The following is a 21720-nucleotide window of genomic DNA, read 5'->3' as shown; positions in this document are numbered from 1 at the left end:
TTGTCACAATTGTATAGAGCATCTGGATCTCAAATGGGAAAAACTGCAATTTTGGGGAAGCTGGTATCTCAAAAAATAATCCATACCTGCCGACTGGAAGGACATTGGAGCCCGTGTACATGAGAATGAAGAAGAAAATTCCAGTCAAGTACAGCCTTGGTAACTGTGGGTTGTCAAACATTACAAGGTACAGCAACAGAGCCACTTTCTCTACCAGCACTGGGTCAAAGGTCAACAGCAACTGTGAAAACAGATGGACATAAAGAATGAATTACGAACAAGATCAAGCTGACAGTAATATTTTGAGCTTTATCATTATTTCATTCCTTCATATCAAGTTGTCTGAAAATATGTGCAATCATGCTCAAGGAAACATCTACCCTTTAATACACGGTCAACCAAGACAACAGAAAACTCAGGGACCATACCAAATTACTGGGGTAAAATGGTGGATGGAGTAATATGAGACCTGTTGGGCGTAGGAAATGTTCAGCCGTCAGAATAAAAATAAACCTCCATTTCTATAAAAAGAAATGTGACTTATAATCTACCTGAATCACAATAAGTGGTTTGACAACTTTACGTTTTGGTTACAAATGGTTTAGAAAGGTTTTTGATAAATTTGAGATCAAAAGCAATTGAGCAACAGAAACTTCACTTCATTTAACATATATTTCCTAAATTTCACTACGCAGACATATTTTGTAGCAAGTTGCTCACTGCATGTAATTCATATTGAGTTGACTCAGTAAAGTCCTAACCTGCACTATATGTGGTAGGCATGTTGCTTCTGACAAAATACGCTTTGGTCTTGGCAGAGGTCGAACTATAGCACCATCAGGATCCCTGTCAACGAAACATAAATGTCATATACATATCTGATTTACACCTGTTCACCCCTAATTCCCTGTGAACAGGTCCAAATTCACCATTGATAACAATGGGTTTGGGCCATACCATGGTGTGGAAAAGGTAAATAGAATAGATGCATTAGACTTTGATGTCAGTGCAAGGCATAGATTCATGCATTGCATTTATATACTGAGCAAATACACCGCCAGAAATCTTGCTGATGTATGAAATAAATTCATGCAGGTTTCATTGAATTTCGATATTGAAACTGTTCCTCCCACATGTTTTGATGTCTGCCCTTAGTGACAGTGTCCAGTATGGAGAAAGTCTTTTGTGTAAAGGATAGCTTAACAATTCAAGTACGAATGATGAAAATATATGATCATGCATGCAATCCTACCTTACTTTACAAAACATTATGTCGTATCCAACATGGACAACTGATCTAAATTTCACAGAGACAGTACCAAAATGCTGGCAACAGCGAGGGAAAAGTATTTAAATACTTAACAGTAGATAAGTAAGCAATTTCTAGCTCGGTAAAGCGTACCTGCTTGGGTAATACTCGCATATCTTGATTAGCATATTTAATATCAGCGTTGCAAGGTCGCTTTCATTCATGACTGCCTGCCCCGTCGCAAACAGACACCATTTCAACTGTGGTATAGTGTGCAAGGGTCTCCAGCCATCCATGCCTTGGGCCCAACACCTAGTCTTGGGTGTTAAGACATTCTGTTTCCAATATTCCTTCATCTATCACAATGGCAAAGACGTAACAAAAATTAATAAAAAGAGTAGGAGTTGATCGCAGTATGTTTTACACAACTTGTAATCAGTTCTAGCATCATCATTTGAAAGTAGGTATCATTGTAAACAAAATACAAATTTTCTTCTCTTACAGAACTTCCATGACAACCAAGATTGTACTGTATGATAAATGCCTACCTCCTTGAAGCTGTACGGTCCAAGTCTTTCTTTCTCAACATTTCCAAAATACCATTCTTTTTCTGTGTCTCTTTCTGTGTCAGGTGCAGCTTCTATCACATTGGACTGAAATCAAATGGTGAGATCTTAAGTCAACAATGTTAAAATAATGATCCCTTCAATACCAATATATGACAGTGGATGTTCCATGTAATTGTTATCTGAATTCATAATCACATAATAATTGATCTGCTGTAGTTTGGATGACAAAACCAATTGATTCAAAGTGCAGATTTCGATAACACTGCGTTTTCACCTACACAGTATGTTTCTGTTATGTTTTTACCAGTATTCAATTTGTATGTGTCACATAGCACTTTCCTCACCAATACAGTATGTTTCCATCATGTTCAAACTTGTAGAGTGTTTCTGTTTTGTGTCACATAGCATGTTCTCAACTACACAATATGTTTTTGTCATGTGTTTCATGGCATGCTCTCACATATATTTCTGTTACAAGTCACACAGCATGATCCCATCTATGGATTATGTTTCTATTATGTGTCACATAGCATGTTCTCACCTGTAATGGTACAGTAGCTCTACTGGTATGTAGATGAGCCAACGTCAGCAGATCAACAAGGATCTTGATGCCGTTAGCATCCATTAGTTCTTTGACGTTTCTTCTGCTCAAGATGAGTTTGTTCAGAAACTGAATCAGTCGATCTCTTTCCAGCCTGTCTGTGCACTGCAATGATACAAAGAGATGAAACCATAAATCTGGTTTTGTCTTTGCAAGATACGGATTTTCATTTTGTTCTGGAAAGCTGTTTGTCCAGCCTGCAGTTCTTGTATATGTATCTGGCTATTAATTTGAGAGAACATCACACCTCATATGAGACAAATGTCACTAACACCATGTCAGAAGACTGTGACCTTGTCTGTACAAGAGACTGTGACCTTGTCTGTGCAAGGCCAGAGCCAAACATACTCAGGTGAGCAGAGGAACATAAAATCTACTGCGTGGAACCACTGACCAGCTATCTTAAATGACTTTTTAAGTTTCACAATTGATATACTTATTGCTGCACTGAGAAATGAATATTTACAATTAAAATTTAACTCACATACTCTAACTTAATCTGAGATATAAAATGCAGATGTTTTTTCGTAGCATGGTTAAGTGGTACTTGTATCTAAATAACACAATATCACAACATCATTTCAATATCCTAATATCTTCTCAGCCTTTTGTTAGGGGCCAGTAGCTGTAACTTTGGTGATTTTCAACGATTTAATACTTTGTATGTCAACCGCAACTTCCCCCATCACCCCCCCCCCCCCTGCCAACCCACACAGCATCTAACATGTAAATTGCAGAGTTACTTTTTAAATTTGAATTTAAGTCCACACTAAAAGTCACTTGTCAACAATACTGTAACCAGTCTACACATGTACAGGCTGAGTTGACAAGCTGAATACTGTGTATTTCAACATGCTTTTGGGAGTAGAACAAGAAACTGCCGGTGATATCAAAATCAACAACGATGAAAAAATTATCAAAATTTACAGCTACTGGCCCTTACCTTTAATTTTCCTCTACCAAGGTACTTATCACTTGACTTACCCTTTCCAACATTCCTACAATGTACTTGGTATCATTGAAGGCACCGATTTCCTCGTAACATCTGCCATAGACTACTGTCATTGCTTGTAAACACATACATTTCATTGGGATTTTGTTGGTCAGCAGAAAGCGATGATATAAGTCATTGAAAAATTCATACCTATAAACGAGAATTATACAAACATTTGTAGAATAATACTGGTACTTCAGATGATATAGAACTATTTAACTTTTTCAACATTCTGAGTATGTCAACAGGACTGTCTATATAACATCGTATAGAAATATTTTACACTGTAATGAATTTTGAAGATATGTCTAACAGTATCTTTGGCACCAACCCCTGATACCTTATGTCTCATGCTTCTGCTACTAATTCACCCCCAAAAAAATCACGCTCTATGACCCAAAATGTCAACAGAGTTCCATCAAACTATTTTAATTTACTTCTGCATGAGTGGAAGTGACGCTCAAATCTATCATCAAAATAAAATCAAAAACTGCGTTGTAATTTAACCACTACTTTGACTGTCATCTCCATGAGAGTGTTTTCCCTGAAGGACTAATAATCAGAAAGTCTTTCTTGTCTTAAATGTTTAATTGCTTGTGAAGACTGCCCGATTTGTATATGGCTGGTATGGAACACAAATAGAGGAAGTTTCAGATGGCGCCCTCTAGAGGCCATCTGGGACTGACTGCAGTGTTTGATTACTCACGATCTCTTTATTGCACGAGTTTCTTCATTTTCATCTTCTTCCAGCAAAAGTCGTAAATAATAGTCACCAATTTTAATTTCTTCAGAAAGGCACTCGTAGCGGACTTCAAACTCGGCATGATTCCACGAAATCATGTGTTTTCCTCCGAGATCTTTGTCCACATTGAATGCTCTCATTTCAGCTTCCAAGGCATCTCGTAATTCTTCACGAGTCTGGAACATAATTGAGATAAATAAATAACCTGATCACGTCTTAATCACCCACCACAAACATTAAATTCAGTTCAGATCGGTGAAAAACTTTGTATCTTTGACTCCTTGACTTTGTAACTTGGCCATGAATGCACTGGTGGAAATTGTCTGCCTCCTCAGGTAGAAGGCATCTCGGGGACAGATATTCAAACTCTCAAACTTTTGCAATTTTTCCTCGGCCGACTACTTGTGGGGGGCTCATTTTAATGCTCATTGAGTAATTGGAAGTTTTCACAAGCTTATCTTTGTAAAATCGAAAATTCAATTTTTTCACCATAGAGTTAACATAGGAAAGGTGACCATTTTGATTTCAAGTTCCAGGGAAATATTGGGTAATTTTTTCCTCTTGTACCAAATTTTGTATGGTGAGTCTTTGATTTTTATTCTTGATTTCAAGAGGGAATGGCTCAAAGTTCCTGAGTGAAAGTTTGAGCAAAAGTTCAAGTCTTTCAATTTTGAGGTGCGTACTGCCTTAAACTTGAATGATAAGAAACTTTTGAATGACTTACCTTATGATTCCATATAAGGTTTGACTTGGCATGGTCTTGATTGAATCTGTAAGTAAATCAGACATTATATCATTCTTATTTTGGTAAGAAATATTTATAATATGATGATAAGTAGATTTAGCGATGGAAAGTGACAGGAAAGAGTATTGATTGTGATTGAAGTTGAAGGTGTTCTCAAGTAAGCCAAGAGTTCTAAATTAAGTACATCCTTGCCAACATAAGTTTAAAGTCTTCATTGGATGGACACAGTAACAGTGGGAGACACTCAAGCATAGTTTCCATAAATTTGAGTCACAACTTTTCTAAGATCCTTCATGAGAGCATGACTCACTGAGACGGTTCAGAAAAGCATTTATCACCCCACTTACAGGAGGAAATTTGGCAGAACTGAAAAATGCAAGTATCACACAGTGTCATATAACAGTATTGATCCAAGTATTGTAAGCTTGCCCCTGTATGAGCCCCATCCCACTTTAGGGAATGTTTGAAAATGCTGTATATCCGTGTACAAGACTCTTTCCTAGTTCAGCTCTAATATTAAAGTAATTGAGAAATTGACAAAAGTATGACTTGAAAGATAAAGCTGTAAAAGGTAACGGTAAACCTTGAAACGTAAAGCTGTGACTGATTGACCAACTATGGATTTTGAAATGTCTTCACTGAGCCATGTTTCAAGGCAATTTTATCACGGTAGTTGAGCTAGCTTGTCCAGGTCACTCAATGATGTTGAGCTGTCTGTGTACATGTGAGAGCACAAATAGCCATGTTTTGTGTCCCTGACCATGGGTACTATAATCAAACAAATATGGTACAATTAACATTATCCTATGTGACATGTTCACATTTATTTATGAGAAATGCCCGAGGTATGCCAAAAACGTCCTGTTCAAAATACGTATTGAAGCTGACACAGAGATTTTACGGGAAGCTGCTTACTTGTAGTAAAATAACAGCCAATTGGCTTCACTTTTTATCCTTTGTCTTCTCTTTCTAAGTACAATGGGTTTCTGAAATTGAAAACATCAGAAATCACAACAATCAAATATTACTTGTCAGGAGAACAGATCACATGAACACAAACACAGAAACACATGATTTGTTGTGCAGCTCCTACACACAGCATTTGCTCCACCACATCCCAATATTTCCCACACCACTGTGTAGTACTTGGCAACTGGATGTACAGAAAAGTCAAAGTTTAGAAAGACATGCCGCACATTTTGAAGCATTTTTTGCTGAAGCTCTCGTGGTCTAAAGGACGTGCAAAAAGCTGTTCATTGATGATGGGAGACAAACATATGTTTTGCAGAATAGCTTCAGAATATCACATCGGTGACAGGTAAGAGTACATGCAACAAACATCATATTCTTTCCCTGATTCAGATTTAGCAATTCTGTTCTGATGCCGGCCATTCAAAGTTCAAAATTTGGTTGACAGTAACAATGGCCTCTAAAAGTCAGTGTCAAGTGAATGACTCTAATTCATAATTTAAGTTCTGCAGTCATCATTTTGCCTATAATACCTTTAATAAGAATACCGAAAACCGACGGGCATTTAAACTTTTTGGCTGATGTGTCACTTGGCATCCCGATGAAACTACCGGTAATACACATCTCAGATACGTGATAGTATGCGTATTTCAAAACGTTGATAAATCATGGCAGACACTGATTCTGCTATTAGAAATTGACACACTCGGTGAAAATGATACATGCTTGTTGATGAAAATGTTGCATGACTATGTAGTATTATAAATGTTAGCTTGCATGCACCATGAGTGTCCTACTCTTAATTACTAATGCACTCAGCGACACTTGTATTCTGATTTTAAAGTGTCTACAATTTGATACATAGAGGCCATATTTAGGACTTGTTTTCAAAGGTACATGTATACAATTATTGTCCATTCAAATCTCGTACAATCTGTGGTGCAGTGCTGCTCTCTGATGTGGTTCACAGAGTAACTTTCGTTTGCATTTGCCACCGCACTTTGGACAGGAATTGATTAATAGATTTTTTAAACGCTGATTCAAACACATTCCCAGAGGTGAAGATTACTACAATTATTACAATTTCTCAACAATTTTCATTTTCAATTTTCTTTGTAGTTTCAACTCAAACCTGCATTTGTAGTGATGAAAATTGTATCGTAACATTAGATAAGTAAAAAAAGTTACAGAAATTACAAATTCTTTGTCAAGAAATATGAATCTGATTGTGGCTGTCACTTTAAATACATGAGTAAAAATATGCTTCATTTTCTGTATCCATGCATAAAATAAAAGTATCAGGGGGATGTACAATGTGACTGATGACATGTTACTCCTTCAAGAAAGGTTGATTTTAAATTTCAACAAATACTGATATGATACACTGCAGGCATTGTTTGCATGCACTTGCATTTTTTCTGAATGCTGAAATCGTAAAAAGACATGATACAGTGTATATGACAAGATTTATATGATTTTAGAGCCAACGCTACATGACCCATCCACTCACCGGCATATTCTGTGACATTTATATGATCAGCGTGAAGGGCGATGAGAGAGAAAGAGAGAAAAATACATGAACGACATGTAGCAGTGTTAATAACGCTGAATGGAAAAACAGATCTTGGATGTTAAAACTACGGCAGTATCTATGGAAACTTGCCTTGGTGTAGGGCATGCGCTGCTTACAATTTGCCACTCAATCAGAATTGAGATGATTGAAAAATGATTACAGCTGTGCATATACAGTCAGGAAGTGAAATTTATACAGTGAATACAGACATTTTAGGTAGACCACTTGATTTCTCTGGTGGAGGTAACGTTTAGAAGGAAATTTGTAAAAAAATGGTTGCTTTATGAGGCGGGAAATAATGAACATATTTATGGAAAGAACTTCAGTATCAAACATATGGAACTAAATGTACTGTCAATAGGAAAAAGGTACCAATGAAAAATTCAATGAATCAAAAAAATGTGAATATTAAAATATAATTATGCATGAGAAACAAAATATAATATTTGCATATCTCTGAGTAACAAGATATTAAATTTCCATGTGCATAAAATATACATGAATGCCTTACTCCATAACCAATTGGTTGATTCCCTGTAACTTAACCCTTTGAGTGCCAAAGTCGATATTTGTTGCCTTATAAAATGCAAAACAATTTCTTTCAGATCTAGACAATTTTTTTGTGATTTTACCAAACTTTTGGTCGAAAAGTGTAGCCTATAAAATTTTTTTGTCCATTTGGTCCAAAATCTTGGAAAAAAATTACAGAAAAAATTCATAAAATTGGAAAATGTTGCCCTGATAATTTTTGGGAAAAAACTACAGTGCTCAAAGGGTTAATTTCTTTGAAGGACGGAAAGTGCATGCTAGGCATTGTTACTTACTGAAGGAGAAAGCTGCCACCATAGTGAAAGGTGTGAAGTAAAAGATAGTGTCAGAAGGTCAGTATACAGGCAAGGTGCATTATCACGTGATATTGACCTCTCTGTTAGGATATCGACCCTGAAGAGTGGGTTATGAGGTATTATTGACCTCGGAAGTATATTACTGGAGTAGTGACCCTCCTTTATTTACCCTCCTTACCAGTTGATATGACAACACAGTTACACTGCACAATAACAACACAACAAAACACAACATACATGTACATTAGCTAAACACAGAGAAAAGATTGACTTTCCCACTATTAGTAGTCTTGTCTCAGAGATCAAATTTACAATACTATAATGTCATCTGGTCATTATAAATTAATTTCATCAACACTCCTGGGACATCATGACACTCTGGGGTTTTTGTGTAACTTGCTAAATTTCCTCAAAGAATGAAAACTGGTACAAAATTAAATTATTGTTCTTTCAAAATTCTGTGCTATTTGCTTGTGCTGTCATTAGGCTGGCATAAATACACTGAAAATTCATGAGTAGAACTTATACTAGCTATGACATTATTTCAATTCTCTTTGAATGGTACAATAGCTGTCACATAGAAATGCTGAACTGAATAGTTTGAATTGATGAAAGTAGCATTAGATTTCCTTGTCTCAAAGACTGAGATTAAATCTTTGTAAACCAATTGTTGACCAATAATGATTGAAACAACAACTACCCATATCCGAGTATTATGAAATGCTAGAAGACTTCATGCAATATGAAGAGATACATATTAACACAGTTAAGGTTGGATGTGCCTCGTGGACAGATGTTCGGACTCTGAAACTTTTACAAAGCTATTTTGGTCTACCTCCTGTAGGGACTCATTTTGAAGCTCAAGGAGTAACTCATGGCTTATTTTTGTGAAAATAAAAAATTCATATTTTTCCCCACAGAGTTAACACTGGGAAGGCGGCCATTTGAATTTCAAATGTCAGTAAATATTGGGTGAGATGTTTAACTTGTGACAAATTTTGCATAGTGACTCCTGATGTTTAAAGTTTCCGTGCATAAAGCTAAGAGCGAAAGTGAACTCTTTCAACTTCGGTGCTTACTAATTAAGATACACCAGGACACATCGTGAACATTAAACAAGAGCATACCACACAGAAGACATAAAGAGAACCTTACATTACATTATGTGTACTGACACCAGGTTTATCATTACGTGAAACATTAGCTTTATTAGAAAGATACACGACAAGTGACCTAGCGGACCCCACCATATATAAAGCAACCCAAAATTAAATTCAAAGAAAACTGACATGGCTAGAGAAAATTGCTGAAAATTTCTTTGACACAGGTTAGTCAAATGGTGTGTCTTCCCATTGGACGCAAAGAGTGAGCTACCTCCAGATATGCATTATAAGATGTAATGTAGTCCAGGCTACTGATTGTGGTATTCACTCATAACATAATGAACTTTGTGCCGAAGAAATGTATGAAAATTTTATGCTAATTTTTCATAACCTTATAAGGGTATCCCTAAGAAGCTACATAAAGAATTTCAAAGCTGTAAGACTAGTGGTATAGAGAAAACTATGTTCTGACCAAAAAGTAAAACACTGGCCCTAACAATTTGCATATGCAAATTTCATCACCATTTCAACGAAACTGAATGAGGTCATCCATAGGGACCTGTATACTAAATATAAAAGAAGTTGAACTAGCAGTTTTCAAGAAGAAGCTTTCAATACAAAAAGTTGACTTACGACAGACATTGTATGCCAGACGACAATGGACAACCACCTATTTGATAAGCTCCACATCACTGACAGCGGAGCTGTGTTTTATTGTCATTTTACGACTTATCCGGACACCAAACTTGCTAATTACCCAGCAATGTCGCTGACGACATTGAGACTTTGTTCGGTAATTACCAAAGCACTTCGTTGATTCAACTTGAAACCAGAGTGAAGATCGGGTTGCATTCGCTTCATGGGCGGCAGGGAGTATGCAGCTGCTGATAAGATAATTTTCACGATGGCATAAACTATTTTGTTACAGGGGTTGATGAACCACACAGCACTTGGGAATAAAGCAATGTTTACGAGATAGTTTTATGCACTAAATAATAGTAATAACATTATAAAAACAAAATAAAAGTAGTTGCATCCGTATAAAATTGTTTTTGTGTCCTCATTTTGATACTGAAATACTTTGTAAAAACGAATAAAGGCATTTCTGCCAAACTTGTCCCAAAACCTCCTACATTGAGAATGGTCAGTTTCCAAAGATCTACCCACTGAGCTTTCACTTCAAATTTTGAGCGGTAAACTTCTGACTTTGGTGTGTCTCACACTCATCGCATGCATACTTCAACACTTCATATTTCCTGGAAACATCATGTATCAGTTTCAAATATCTTATCGTGGGAGAACGCGGCAGGTATACACTGAGGAAAATTTCAAAAGTTACACCGATCTTTTGACGTTCATAGCCGAGAAAATACCATCTCTCCAAGGTGCGACCTTTCAATTACAGTATGTAAATGACGAAGGAACTGTCATCACACTAAGTGACAATGATTACGATTTGCAAGATGCTTACAGATGTGCTGTACCGATCCCAAACGCGGATTATCTACGACTGAAACTTCTCGTAAGTGAAGGCTGTTCTCCAGCGGCAGGTCACATGGTCGGCAAGACAGACAAACGTGAAGCTCGATCCCGCATCAGTGAATATCAAAGTGACGAGCACACAGAAAGCGGAAGTGGACGAAGTGTACGCGCTAGAGAACTTGGTCCTCAGTTCGAGAAAGAAATTCAGTCCAAAAAGTGGAAGGAAAAAAAGGAAGATGAACTTCTCGATGAATTAGCTTCACTAAAGAATGAAAAAGTTGCCGTAATCGCTCAGAAAAATGAAATGAACAGGCCGGTAACTGAAGCTAAACCAGTTGGACGCAACCTGAGGAGCACGTGTAACCTATGTCATCGCCGTGGTCACAAATCCACCGGCAACAGGAATAGTGAAGGGTGCCTTCTCGGCGAGCCATGCAAGGGATATATATTCTGTGGCCGGCAGGATAAACATAAACACGACTTTATGGCCCGATAAAGAAACTCAAAGAAAAAGAAAGCCAACTGACGAAGGACATAGCACTAAAAGAAGACGAAGTAAAACAACTTCACGACTTTCAAAGCAGATCAACAAGTGTGTTCACTACCACGTTAACACCGAGAATGATTGCCGCCTTCCCAGAACGTTACAGTTGCCGAACCCAGTCGGGAAAAGTCTCACTCCAGCGTGATATCAGTATTTTGAGGCAAGGTTATAACAACAAAGCGAAGAACATTCCTGCTCCTTCGACCATTCAAGCTGATCGGGAAGAATTTTCTAGAGTTATCAAAGAACAGATGAAGCTCATGAAGTTAGAAAACGACACTATTACTAAATCGGATGAAGAGTCTTGCACTAAAATTTACAACATTTTAATGAGTAAGTACCTTTCATGTTTTTTATAACCATTTTAGATGGCAACGCAAAAAAGTTGGCAAATCTGCCGCGGAAAGTGTATTTTACTTGTACGTATATATCAGCCTCGCCTCGGAAAGATGTTTGTTTTTTGAATGTGTCAGTTCACACGGTTGTCAAGAACTATTTTGTCTGACAGATTACTCAACTAAGCTTACATGTTTCATTTTCATCAGCATCTCCTGTGAAGAGTGGTGAAGACAATGTAGTTTCTGATGTTGAAATGAAAGCAAGCTGCACGGGCAAGCGCACCAAAAAAAGTCTCAGGAGTACCTGCAAAGCCGTCGCCCGTCCGCCTCCCAGCGATAAGACCTGTGCAAATGACGCCAATTTGCCGTCCTCATCGGATGAAGACGAAGTTGTACCTCGGCGAAAATCGAAACCCGATCGGAATTTTGCAAGTCGAGACGATCCCAATTTCTATCCCTACACTCCACCATGGTATCCGTACGGCTTCCATACACCAGTAGGATACATGTCGCCGCCAACAGCTATTCACTCTCAATTTGACTACTTTCATCGGCCCATGCAAGTTATCCCGCCCACAAGACCATCGCCAATGCCTTTTCGGGAGGGAATTTATCCAGGCTATAGAATGGGTGTTTTGCCACGACAAGGCCCTGGACATCAAAATACTGGGAACGTAATGGGTAGTCAGTTTGTCGAAAATCCCCAACCTCGGGCCCCAGAAATTTTGAGTTCATTTCCAATGCCGTCCCGTCCCCGCGACAACCAGCTTCAGAGTCGCACCAGCGAAACGATGACTGCTGTTCGTCAGTTTACTGACAACACGGGTAATACGTCCGAAGTGGGGTCAAGTGATTATCAACGACAATTAGGACGAGATCGGTTGACGGAGACGCGTACTAACACTGCGCCCCAACCAGAGCCCCAAACACCGCCAACCATAACGAATGTATCTCACAACAGTGATGGAGCTAATGAAAATACGTCAAATAACGCACTGTTTGAGGCCGCGTTGCTCCTTCAGAATCAGACACCAACTACGGTACCAAAATAGAAAAACAAGCGCTGCGTCTCAGTTGATCAAGTTCATTCTCACGTGGTTGTTCGCGATGTGTAATATACTGTTCAACGAAGTCGCACTTTTGTGGGACGAGAGCTGGGTTATGTGCTTTTGACAGACAAGGTTCATTTCTTTATAAAGGCTATTATTATTGAAGTTGTTGAGTTTTGTTGGAGGAGTTTTTACATGTTGTATTTACTAAGCGTGTTTCGTTTTCAATTTCTTGTCGAAAGAGTCACTTGTAGTCGTATACAATACTACAATAGGCATTTTACATAGTTCAGATATCCACATTCTCAAAAGTATCCGGATGTAAATCCAGTGTGTTTCTCTACCTGTAAACTGGTAACGGAGTTTTTTGTTGTATTAGTCAATGTTTATCTGGGTTTTTTTTTTCATTAAAAGGTTGTTCCTTCTCTCTATTTTATCAAGTGCTTTATAAGTGTACTCTATGACATGTGATGAGTGGTTCTGTGTGAATGGACATGGACGTAAAATACATGTAACATCCAAGGTGGGAGGGGAGTGCAAATTTAGGATCGAGATATGGAACATTTTTAATGTGAAGCAGTAACACTGCCTTTATTTCAACCAAAACGAAACCAAACGAAATTATTACAATTAAAATACTTTGTCATGTCAATGACAAATTTATTCTCATCACAAGCTTTGAAACAACATCGAGTCGAGCGTAATCAGTATGTGACGCGAGCATTACGGAACATGTTCACATTCTCGTCTCTTCCTGAGATAGCGCGGCTAAATATGCCCTAGCCCTGCGTACGATGCTGTGTGTTCCGCTACAGCTAATAGCCCGATATGAATAGCCCCGGGGCTATTAGCTGTAGCGGAACACACAGCATCGTACGCAGGGCTAAATATGCCCTAACTATTTGTTACACATACACTGCAAGTCTGCACAGGTTTCAAAAGAGTGGAAATCCGCAACATCTGAACAAATTTCGAGACATCTGTGGTGTGATTTCAGAAACTGCTTCAATGATGGCAGTTTCGGTGAACTCTACGGCGAAAATGTCATGTTTACGCAGATATCCTTTGATGGACCGAAAGCACAACTCACAAGTATTGAACTCAGGGCAGTACGGTGGTTGAAATACCAAATTAACCTGCCGCTCCTGTAAAAGTTGGCGCAAATAGGGTTCCGCCAATCTGCCGTGATGGAAGCCACAGTTGTCCATTACAACTGTGTCGCCAGGGATCAAAATAGGCTGTCCATCTTCATCGGTGACTTCCATTGCCTCCTCGAAAAAATGAATCATTTCGAGTCCGTTGGACGGTCCGTCGAGAACATTGAAATGATCTACTCCACGCGCACAGTGCAGTAGATTGATCGTGTAATTCACATCGGAAGTGTAGCGTTGAACTTCCACGGCGGGACGTCCCCTTCGACTGTGACCATATTGTCTGTTTGCAGTTGTTTTTTTGACACCAGTTTCGTCGAAGAAATGTACGGTTTGAGGGTTGAGTTGAGACATCGCGTCGATATATTCGAAAATTCTCTGCAAATTTCTCTCCGTTTGCTGTTCTCTGGCAACGTTCTGTATCCGCTTGAAAGAGTAATTGAGATCATCGCGTAGGATTTTGCTTATCGTGCACACTCCTGGAAGATTTTCGTCATTGCACAATCCTTGCCGAAGTAATTGTCTTCGGATTTCCGAGGAAGTAATCGATGGTTTGTTCCATTTCAGAAACTCAACAAATTCAACAACGTCTGGTCGTCTTTTAGACCGTCGCCTTCTACCTCTTTTCCAAGCTTGAACCAAACCTGTTGTCTCAAAATGAGTCCGGATGTCATACACTGTGCTCTTCGGTATATGCAACAGTTTAGAGATTTTACGTATACTGTTTCCGTCCGCGGACAGTTCAACGATCTTCGTTCGTACGTTTATATCAGTTTCCTTAGACATACTGAACTTCGAACCAAGAGCTGCAGTCACCGTCCATGCACTAGGAAATAACGGATTCAAACACACACGCTCTCTCTCGCGAATGACAGCGTACTAGCGTGTGGAGAGCGGCAAATGCAGACGGTGCGTGTAATGCTATGCTGAAATGCTATGCTGAAAAACCGTTGAATTTTGCCGCGTAAAGAACGATGAACACAGTGGACAATTCGAACAAACCATTTGAAATAGTTACATATAAAGCAGAGCAAACGTGTGTGTATTTATCTTTGGTACTGAAACGAAGAAGACCACGGAAATCACACATCACTAGTTTTTTTCTGATTATTACCGGTCGTTATTTTTTTGAAATATCTATATGTATAATACAAAAGTGTTGAGGGGTGCATAAACCCCTGTAACAAAATAGTTCATGCCATCGTGAAAATTATCTTATCAGCTCCCTGCCACCAACGAAGCGAATGCAACCCGATCTTCACTCTAGTGTCAACTTGAATCAACGAAGTGCTTTGGTAATTACCGAACAAAGTCTCAATGTCGTCAGCGACATTGCTGGGTAATTAGCAAGTTTGGTGTCCGGATAAGTCGTAAAATAACAATAAATCTAAAGTTATCAAGAAATGTCAAAAAACACACAGAGAGTCTGAGTCAGAGGTAAGTAACACAAAATCACATCTTACATCGTTTTTCTTCTTTTCTTGCATAAGTTTGGCCTTCCAATGTAGTAGGAAATTTTCAATTTGCTGTAGGTGTGGGTTTAAATGATTTCTGCTAGACTGGTCCTGTAGGAAACAAAGCAGAAGGCAACGAGAGTTATCATATAGAAAAAACTTAGGATTTGGGTGTTTGCTTATTATGAATCTGGAATAAAATCTCTCCATTGTGAAATTTTTTTACCCTTTCCAAATTTGAAATTCTTGAATCAAAGCCAGTGGTTTTTCACATTTAGATGACATTTTTGGTAATAAATTAAAATGCATCACTGAAATACACGGTAGATAATCCAAACATTGTAATAAACACAAAAAGAAAACATTATAAGGGGTAATTTCTGTGACCATATACACATGCACACCCATACACAGAAACACACTTATTGATGGCTATTCATATACATGCACACGCCACACACAGAAACACAATCATCCATGGCTAGTCACACACATGCAAAAACACACACATACCTGTGCAACTTTGACATTGTCCCTGACATGGAGCATGTCTTTCTCAAAGGGTACCAGTTCATCAGAGTCTAAGTAGCTCAGCAGTCCACTTGGCTGAAATCAGGCAGGGAGAGAATAAAATTACCACATGTTATGTCACTCACACATACACAGGAAAATCTGGTGCAATTCTTGGTGCCTTAAATACAACTTTGCCACCTAAGTGAGTCATAATAGTCTCAGGCAGCCAGCATTATTTTCAATATGGCAGATTTCTATGGTAAAATATATATGATTACAGAAGCAAAAGTAAACTTTTAGGTTATACAATGTACCTGTATAGGAATTTAACACCAGAAATGCATCAAATAATGAAAAGATGAATGAGTTTAGCCAGTTTCAAGATCAAACAGAACTTTTTGCCATGATAACAATTACATTTGTGTTAAAAGTATCTATGAGACCACAATCTCAAACTCTTGCTGTGATGAGAAGTTGACTTTTTACCCACAATGCATTTCAATATCATGAACTACTGATAACTACATTAACCTGACCACTCTATTGATAATGATAAGAGTAACCATTAATAACTAATCATAACTTACCACTAATCTTCTAAGTAAACTCATGGCTGTTGGGTGTCCAGTAATCCACAGAGCAACTAACTGCCTGCTGAGTTGTCTATTGGCTAGCATTCTATTGTCTGCACTCATAGTGAACATTGCACAGTGTAGATGCCGTGGTAGAGCGCCCTCTGCCAAGGCTAAGTCTTGCATCTTTGCTGCTATCTCGTTGTCTCCTTCCTGTTGGCATGGAAACAGAATATTGTCATCAGTGTGGGGAAGATTTCTTGACTATTCTTTTATGTCTTAAACATTTCAAAAACTGAAACATGATCCTCCACCTTTGATACTTTTGGCAAATATATTTTTGAAACATAACAAAACTTATTATACTTATTTACAATCTGATGGGAAAAGTCTCTTCAGTGTAGCAAGTTAACAAATAGTCTTGAAGGAATACAAAGAAATTCATCAGATGAATTTAGATCAGCATTTTGCTACACATGATGTCATTTACGGGTTATGCATGACCAGTCCTGACCTCATAATATGTAAATAATACGAAATGCTACATTGTGATTGACATGTGTCAATCAACTACTCAAAAATATAGACCCTGGATGACATTTTGTACTGTACGCTCATCTTTCGTAATAATAATTAGCAACTGACAGCTGAAACTTTTAAATCTGTTCTGTACAACAACATTTCACTCATAAATGATCCACATACCTCTATGATGGCTTTCATCACCATACCAGCTCCTTTCACAATCGCCATGGAAGGATGCTACCAAAAAAACGAATACATTTTGGGAATTAATTTTTTAGTCACATTTCAATTTCTTTATTGTAAAGAGACTGACAAACTTCAACCTTTATGATGCAAGGCAAGTACAAATTTTTCATCATGTAAACACGTTTTTATTTATAAATATTAGACACAATCAGTTTATTTTATAAATCAAATCATGAGAGGAGGGAAAGGGCTTAGGTAGAATATGGCAAAGACTCCTGAATTTCTGAAATTAGTCGAACAATTTTGCCGCAAGTGAAAATTCAAATTATTGGAAAAACACTTCAATTCTATGCTCTAACCTGTCTGTGAGTAAGGTCAAGAAAATTTGAAATGGCTAACATCATGATAAAATATGCAATAGTGCATCAACGCAAACCACGATCATACCACAATTCAACAACATCCTACGGGGTTTGTTTCTATTCATTATTCACAAAAGCCAAACTAGGGAACTGAAAGATTGGCCCTCGTACTTACCAGGTGTGCCTTCATCTTATATGTATAAATTGTGACACTCAATGAGTCTGTCTATCGTATTTTGTACACGCTGATATAAAATTGATGTTTCAGAGTCATCTTGCAAAAAAAATCACATACAATGCAGCGCAAAAAAAAATTTGTGAAACCTGACAACCTACCTGAAATAGTTTGTATAGAACTCTACCCTGCCCAGCAACCATTTCAAGCAGAATGTCAAACTGATTCCCATCTGTGGTTTCACTGTACGGCGCACAAAGACCAAATGTAATAAAATCTAACAATGCATTTATCACTAAGGCACCTGTACCCCGACCCTGAGGAAATAAACAAAGAACAACCAAACTTTGAAACAGTTACATCAGACAAATTCTTTAGAACACAAATCTTAGTGATTAATTGCTTTTAAAGAGACACTTGAAAGTATATATTGAGTGTGAAGCAAATCAGATACTCCTGTTCATGAGAATTGAAGATTGATAGACATACAAACTATCATTATTTTTAAACCGTTGGAAACTAATTTAATTTCAGCAAAAACTGCTTCACACTGTTATGCACTGATTGTCCCTTGATAAAATATTTCTTCCCCATAAACCTTGGATGATGTGTTTATGGGGAGAACTCACTAACTTTCAAAGTTTTGAGTACAGGTAAATAATTGTGAAACTACCGGTATAGAAAGCCAGAGTTTAGCATGTGAGAATAATGTGTTTCCCTCTCATTGTCCATAAGTCAAATGTTCTTTTATCAACAAACAATTCACTATTTTTAATTATTTCAACTTTTGGACTATGATTCTTAGCTTCAATCTGGTATTCTGTATCAATACGGGACTTGGGAAAAGAAAAGAGATTTCTGCAATAGGGGAGATGATTTCTTGAGAAGTGTTACCATGGTAACTGAGCTGACTTACCACATGAACATTGAAGAGATCAAGGAGACTTTCTAGAAATTTCTTGGATGAGAGCAGCGATGATTTGTTGAGTTGTTCTTGCCGTAATTCATAATCATCATGCATTGGCTGTCAATGTAAGTTACAGAGTTACAGAAGTCTGAGTTGAACTGAATTTGGAAGACGGGACCACGTAGTTAAAACAACATCACACATCCATACACATTCCACTAATTGTCCAGAATGCATTGTTTTGCTGCCGTTGTCTGTGTGAATCTGGTGGTGTTGTTTTGACTACGTCTGACCTCCTTCCAGACAATGTTTCAACTTTCATAGATTTGATTTCTTTCTGATCAATTGACATTACCAATGGACGAAAGTTCCACTTGACTGTTGGCCAGTATTGCCAACGCTTCAATGCAAACCACTGTACCAATATTTTTGCAAAAAATTTTCAGCACTACAGACTAGCAACTTACAAGAGATAACGGCTGTCACTTTCAATAACATTTTCATTATTTTTGTGCTGGAAAACAAATACATTTTTTCTTTGTCCATTAAAGTATGTTAAAAATATGTAGCATTTGCCTTGAAAACAAAATGCGCTGTGTAGAAAATGTAATGATATCATTTGATAAATGAATTCTACTCCAAACTAAAATTTGGTTGTCAAAAAAAAAATTAGGAAAATGCACACATATGGGCTGCGTTGACAGGCTGACCAGAGGGTATTTCAACATAATTTCAAGGTGGAATAAGACAGTGTTTTGAAAACAGAACAGAACATGCTGACAACACTTTAACCATTACAAACTGAGGGAGGTTTAATGTTCATTGACACATCGCTTTTATTGCTACTAAGCCTGGCATAATTGTCACTATGATACACAACTTCCCGGCTTGGATCAAACTGAAACAGTGAAAAAGACCAAAGACTCTGATGTAGAGTACACAGTGTAAATGTGACTTGACTCACTTGCATAAGGGCACATAACATATCAATTGCAGCATGGTTGACACCGTCGTCTGCTCTCTTCAAGGCTTTTACTACTTTCACTCCAACCTTCTCTCGGAATCTGTACAGGCAAACAAACGACAGAATTGGCGAATTGGCAAATGGGCAGTGCATCTTCTTAAAGGCAGTATGCATCTCATATTCAAAAGACTTGAACTTTGGTCAAACTTTTCATAGGGAACCTTAAACCCATTCCCTTTCAAACTCATGAAGAAATGTCAGCGGCCACCTTGAAAGGTTGTGACGACTGACTGTCATCAGCCTATCTCTGCATTAATCTGTTATCTACAAATCACTGTGTAACTCAATTCTGTGATACAGTAATTTGCAGAAGCTAGTTTTTCAGACAAATCGACAATCAGTAGCCAAATAAACCCAACAACTTTTCTAACTCTTACTTACTTTGGTAAAGCAGTGAACGCCTGGAAACCAGCCTTTGATGCCACCAGTCGTCTCAAAGCATGGAACTGACTTTCAAGATCAGCTGGTGCTATAGTATTTTGGTCACCTGTGCAAAGTGAGTGTAAAATGTACATGGATTAATAACATTGTCAGTGTTTTCCCAATTCATTAATATACAACCTCATGATAGGGTTTGTAAGCTGCATGATGATTGGCTAGTATATGGCATTAATCTGAGTCAACAGCAAATGACCATGCATCATACATATTCCATCAAGTTAAAATTTACTGCTGTTGTTGCTTCAACAACTGACCAGAGTGAACATTTCTGTACTTGAAACAACCCATTTCTTTTTGAACACTTTGACATAGGGTCAAAATACAACACAATTTGACTATGGTAAGATACGTTACTTGCATATCCATTTTTTTGTCAAAAATATTTGACACTCTAAAATTAGGGTAAATCTTTGACTTCTTTTTCTAGCCCTTCTGACCCTGACTTCCCCTTTAACCATTACCCTGACCAACCCTTTATGCATAATGGAATTTACCTTCATGAGACAGCAAAGCAGCTATGGCACCATTGATAAGTTTCTCTTTATTTTCAGCAAAGAAGCCCTGTGAGAGACATAAATGATCAAATTGGGTGAGAAAGTTCAAAGGTTAAGGAACGCCAAAATTCACAAGGTACATGCTCATTAAGATAACAGATGTTCCTGTGAAGTGAGATTTCAAATAAAACTGGACTGTTTATCACGCAACTGAATTTACATAAATGCCACAATCCTCAATCCCCGCTTCTGACATAAGTATATTTGTGTTTGGCATTGACTATTTTACTAAGTATCAGTCCCTTGTTTTTCCCTTTGAAAATTTTATCGAGGTTACTCAATTAGTTTTCAAATAACGACATGTGCCTTTCATGTAATAATATTTGTATTTACGAAATTGTAAGATATATTAAATCAAAATTGAAACATGAATACTTACATCTTGAGTGACTGCATGTAGCAAACCACTGTATGATATATTGTTGTTAAACCTGTACACTGCATCAGAAAAATTACCATCTACAAAAACGAGAAAGAAATTTCATCTTATAATAATGTGATCCAATCACAGCATAATACAAAAGCTACAAATTCAATAGAAACAACCAACATTTTGTCAGAAAGTAGCATCTCTCTGCTGGTACGTATTGTCATCTTAAAATTGCTGCTGGATCTGAACTATCAGACAAACATTTCAATCAACTATTCCACACTGATCCGGGACTTACTCGGTGGCATTGCCAGAAATCTAAGGTGATGACTTTCAACCTCCTCATCAACAGGTATGTAGAGAGGAGCAAGACGATGTCCCCGGTTGGTTTTCGTCATTTTCACACAGATGTCTCTGTTGCCGCTAGCTCTGACACCATCCAGTACTGTTGCTAGGAGGGAATCTCTGTAATTAACAAACAAACAAACATGCCAAAGGTCAAAGGTTATGTTTCAGATTATGGAATTATAATGAACTATGTTATTAAACTAGCATATATTGATTTCAGACTCTTTCTCTTCTTTCCACCATTGAAACAAAGTAGTTGGAAAATATCTCTTTGCTCTAAATAGACTGAAGAATCTGTTATTTCTCTGAACATTTATAAATGAAAGGTTACTTTT

The 21720-nt window shown here is 37.7% G+C and overlaps 1 protein-coding gene across 2 annotated transcripts in view; it reads right to left on the bottom strand.

Annotated features, from left to right (window-relative positions):
• LOC139143582 (dnaJ homolog subfamily C member 13-like) overlaps positions 1-21720 on the bottom strand; it is a 71058-nt gene that overhangs the window by 35441 nt on the left and 13897 nt on the right. For both annotated transcript variants that reach the window (XM_070714027.1, XM_070714028.1), the window contains exons 11-30: positions 21336-21502; positions 21047-21126; positions 20608-20674; positions 20054-20159; positions 19613-19712; positions 18658-18765; positions 17903-18058; positions 17199-17255; positions 16509-16706; positions 15922-16014; positions 15418-15519; positions 5816-5886; positions 4880-4925; positions 4120-4331; positions 3404-3563; positions 2360-2524; positions 1798-1902; positions 1403-1605; positions 762-846; positions 87-241 (exon numbers count right to left, since the gene is read on the bottom strand). In XM_070714027.1, the coding sequence (XP_070570128.1) occupies positions 87-241; positions 762-846; positions 1403-1605; positions 1798-1902; positions 2360-2524; positions 3404-3563; positions 4120-4331; positions 4880-4925; positions 5816-5886; positions 15418-15519; positions 15922-16014; positions 16509-16706; positions 17199-17255; positions 17903-18058; positions 18658-18765; positions 19613-19712; positions 20054-20159; positions 20608-20674; positions 21047-21126; positions 21336-21502 (2436 nt within the window). The remainder of the gene's footprint in view (positions 1-86; positions 242-761; positions 847-1402; positions 1606-1797; positions 1903-2359; positions 2525-3403; positions 3564-4119; positions 4332-4879; positions 4926-5815; positions 5887-15417; positions 15520-15921; positions 16015-16508; positions 16707-17198; positions 17256-17902; positions 18059-18657; positions 18766-19612; positions 19713-20053; positions 20160-20607; positions 20675-21046; positions 21127-21335; positions 21503-21720) is intronic.

This window comes from Ptychodera flava, chromosome 11, assembly GCF_041260155.1.
Source record: "Ptychodera flava strain L36383 chromosome 11, AS_Pfla_20210202, whole genome shotgun sequence".
Classification (NCBI taxonomy): domain Eukaryota; kingdom Metazoa; phylum Hemichordata; class Enteropneusta; family Ptychoderidae; genus Ptychodera; species Ptychodera flava.
Note: the sequence above shows the minus strand (reverse complement) of the source record. Positions and strands in the feature narration are given on the sequence as shown.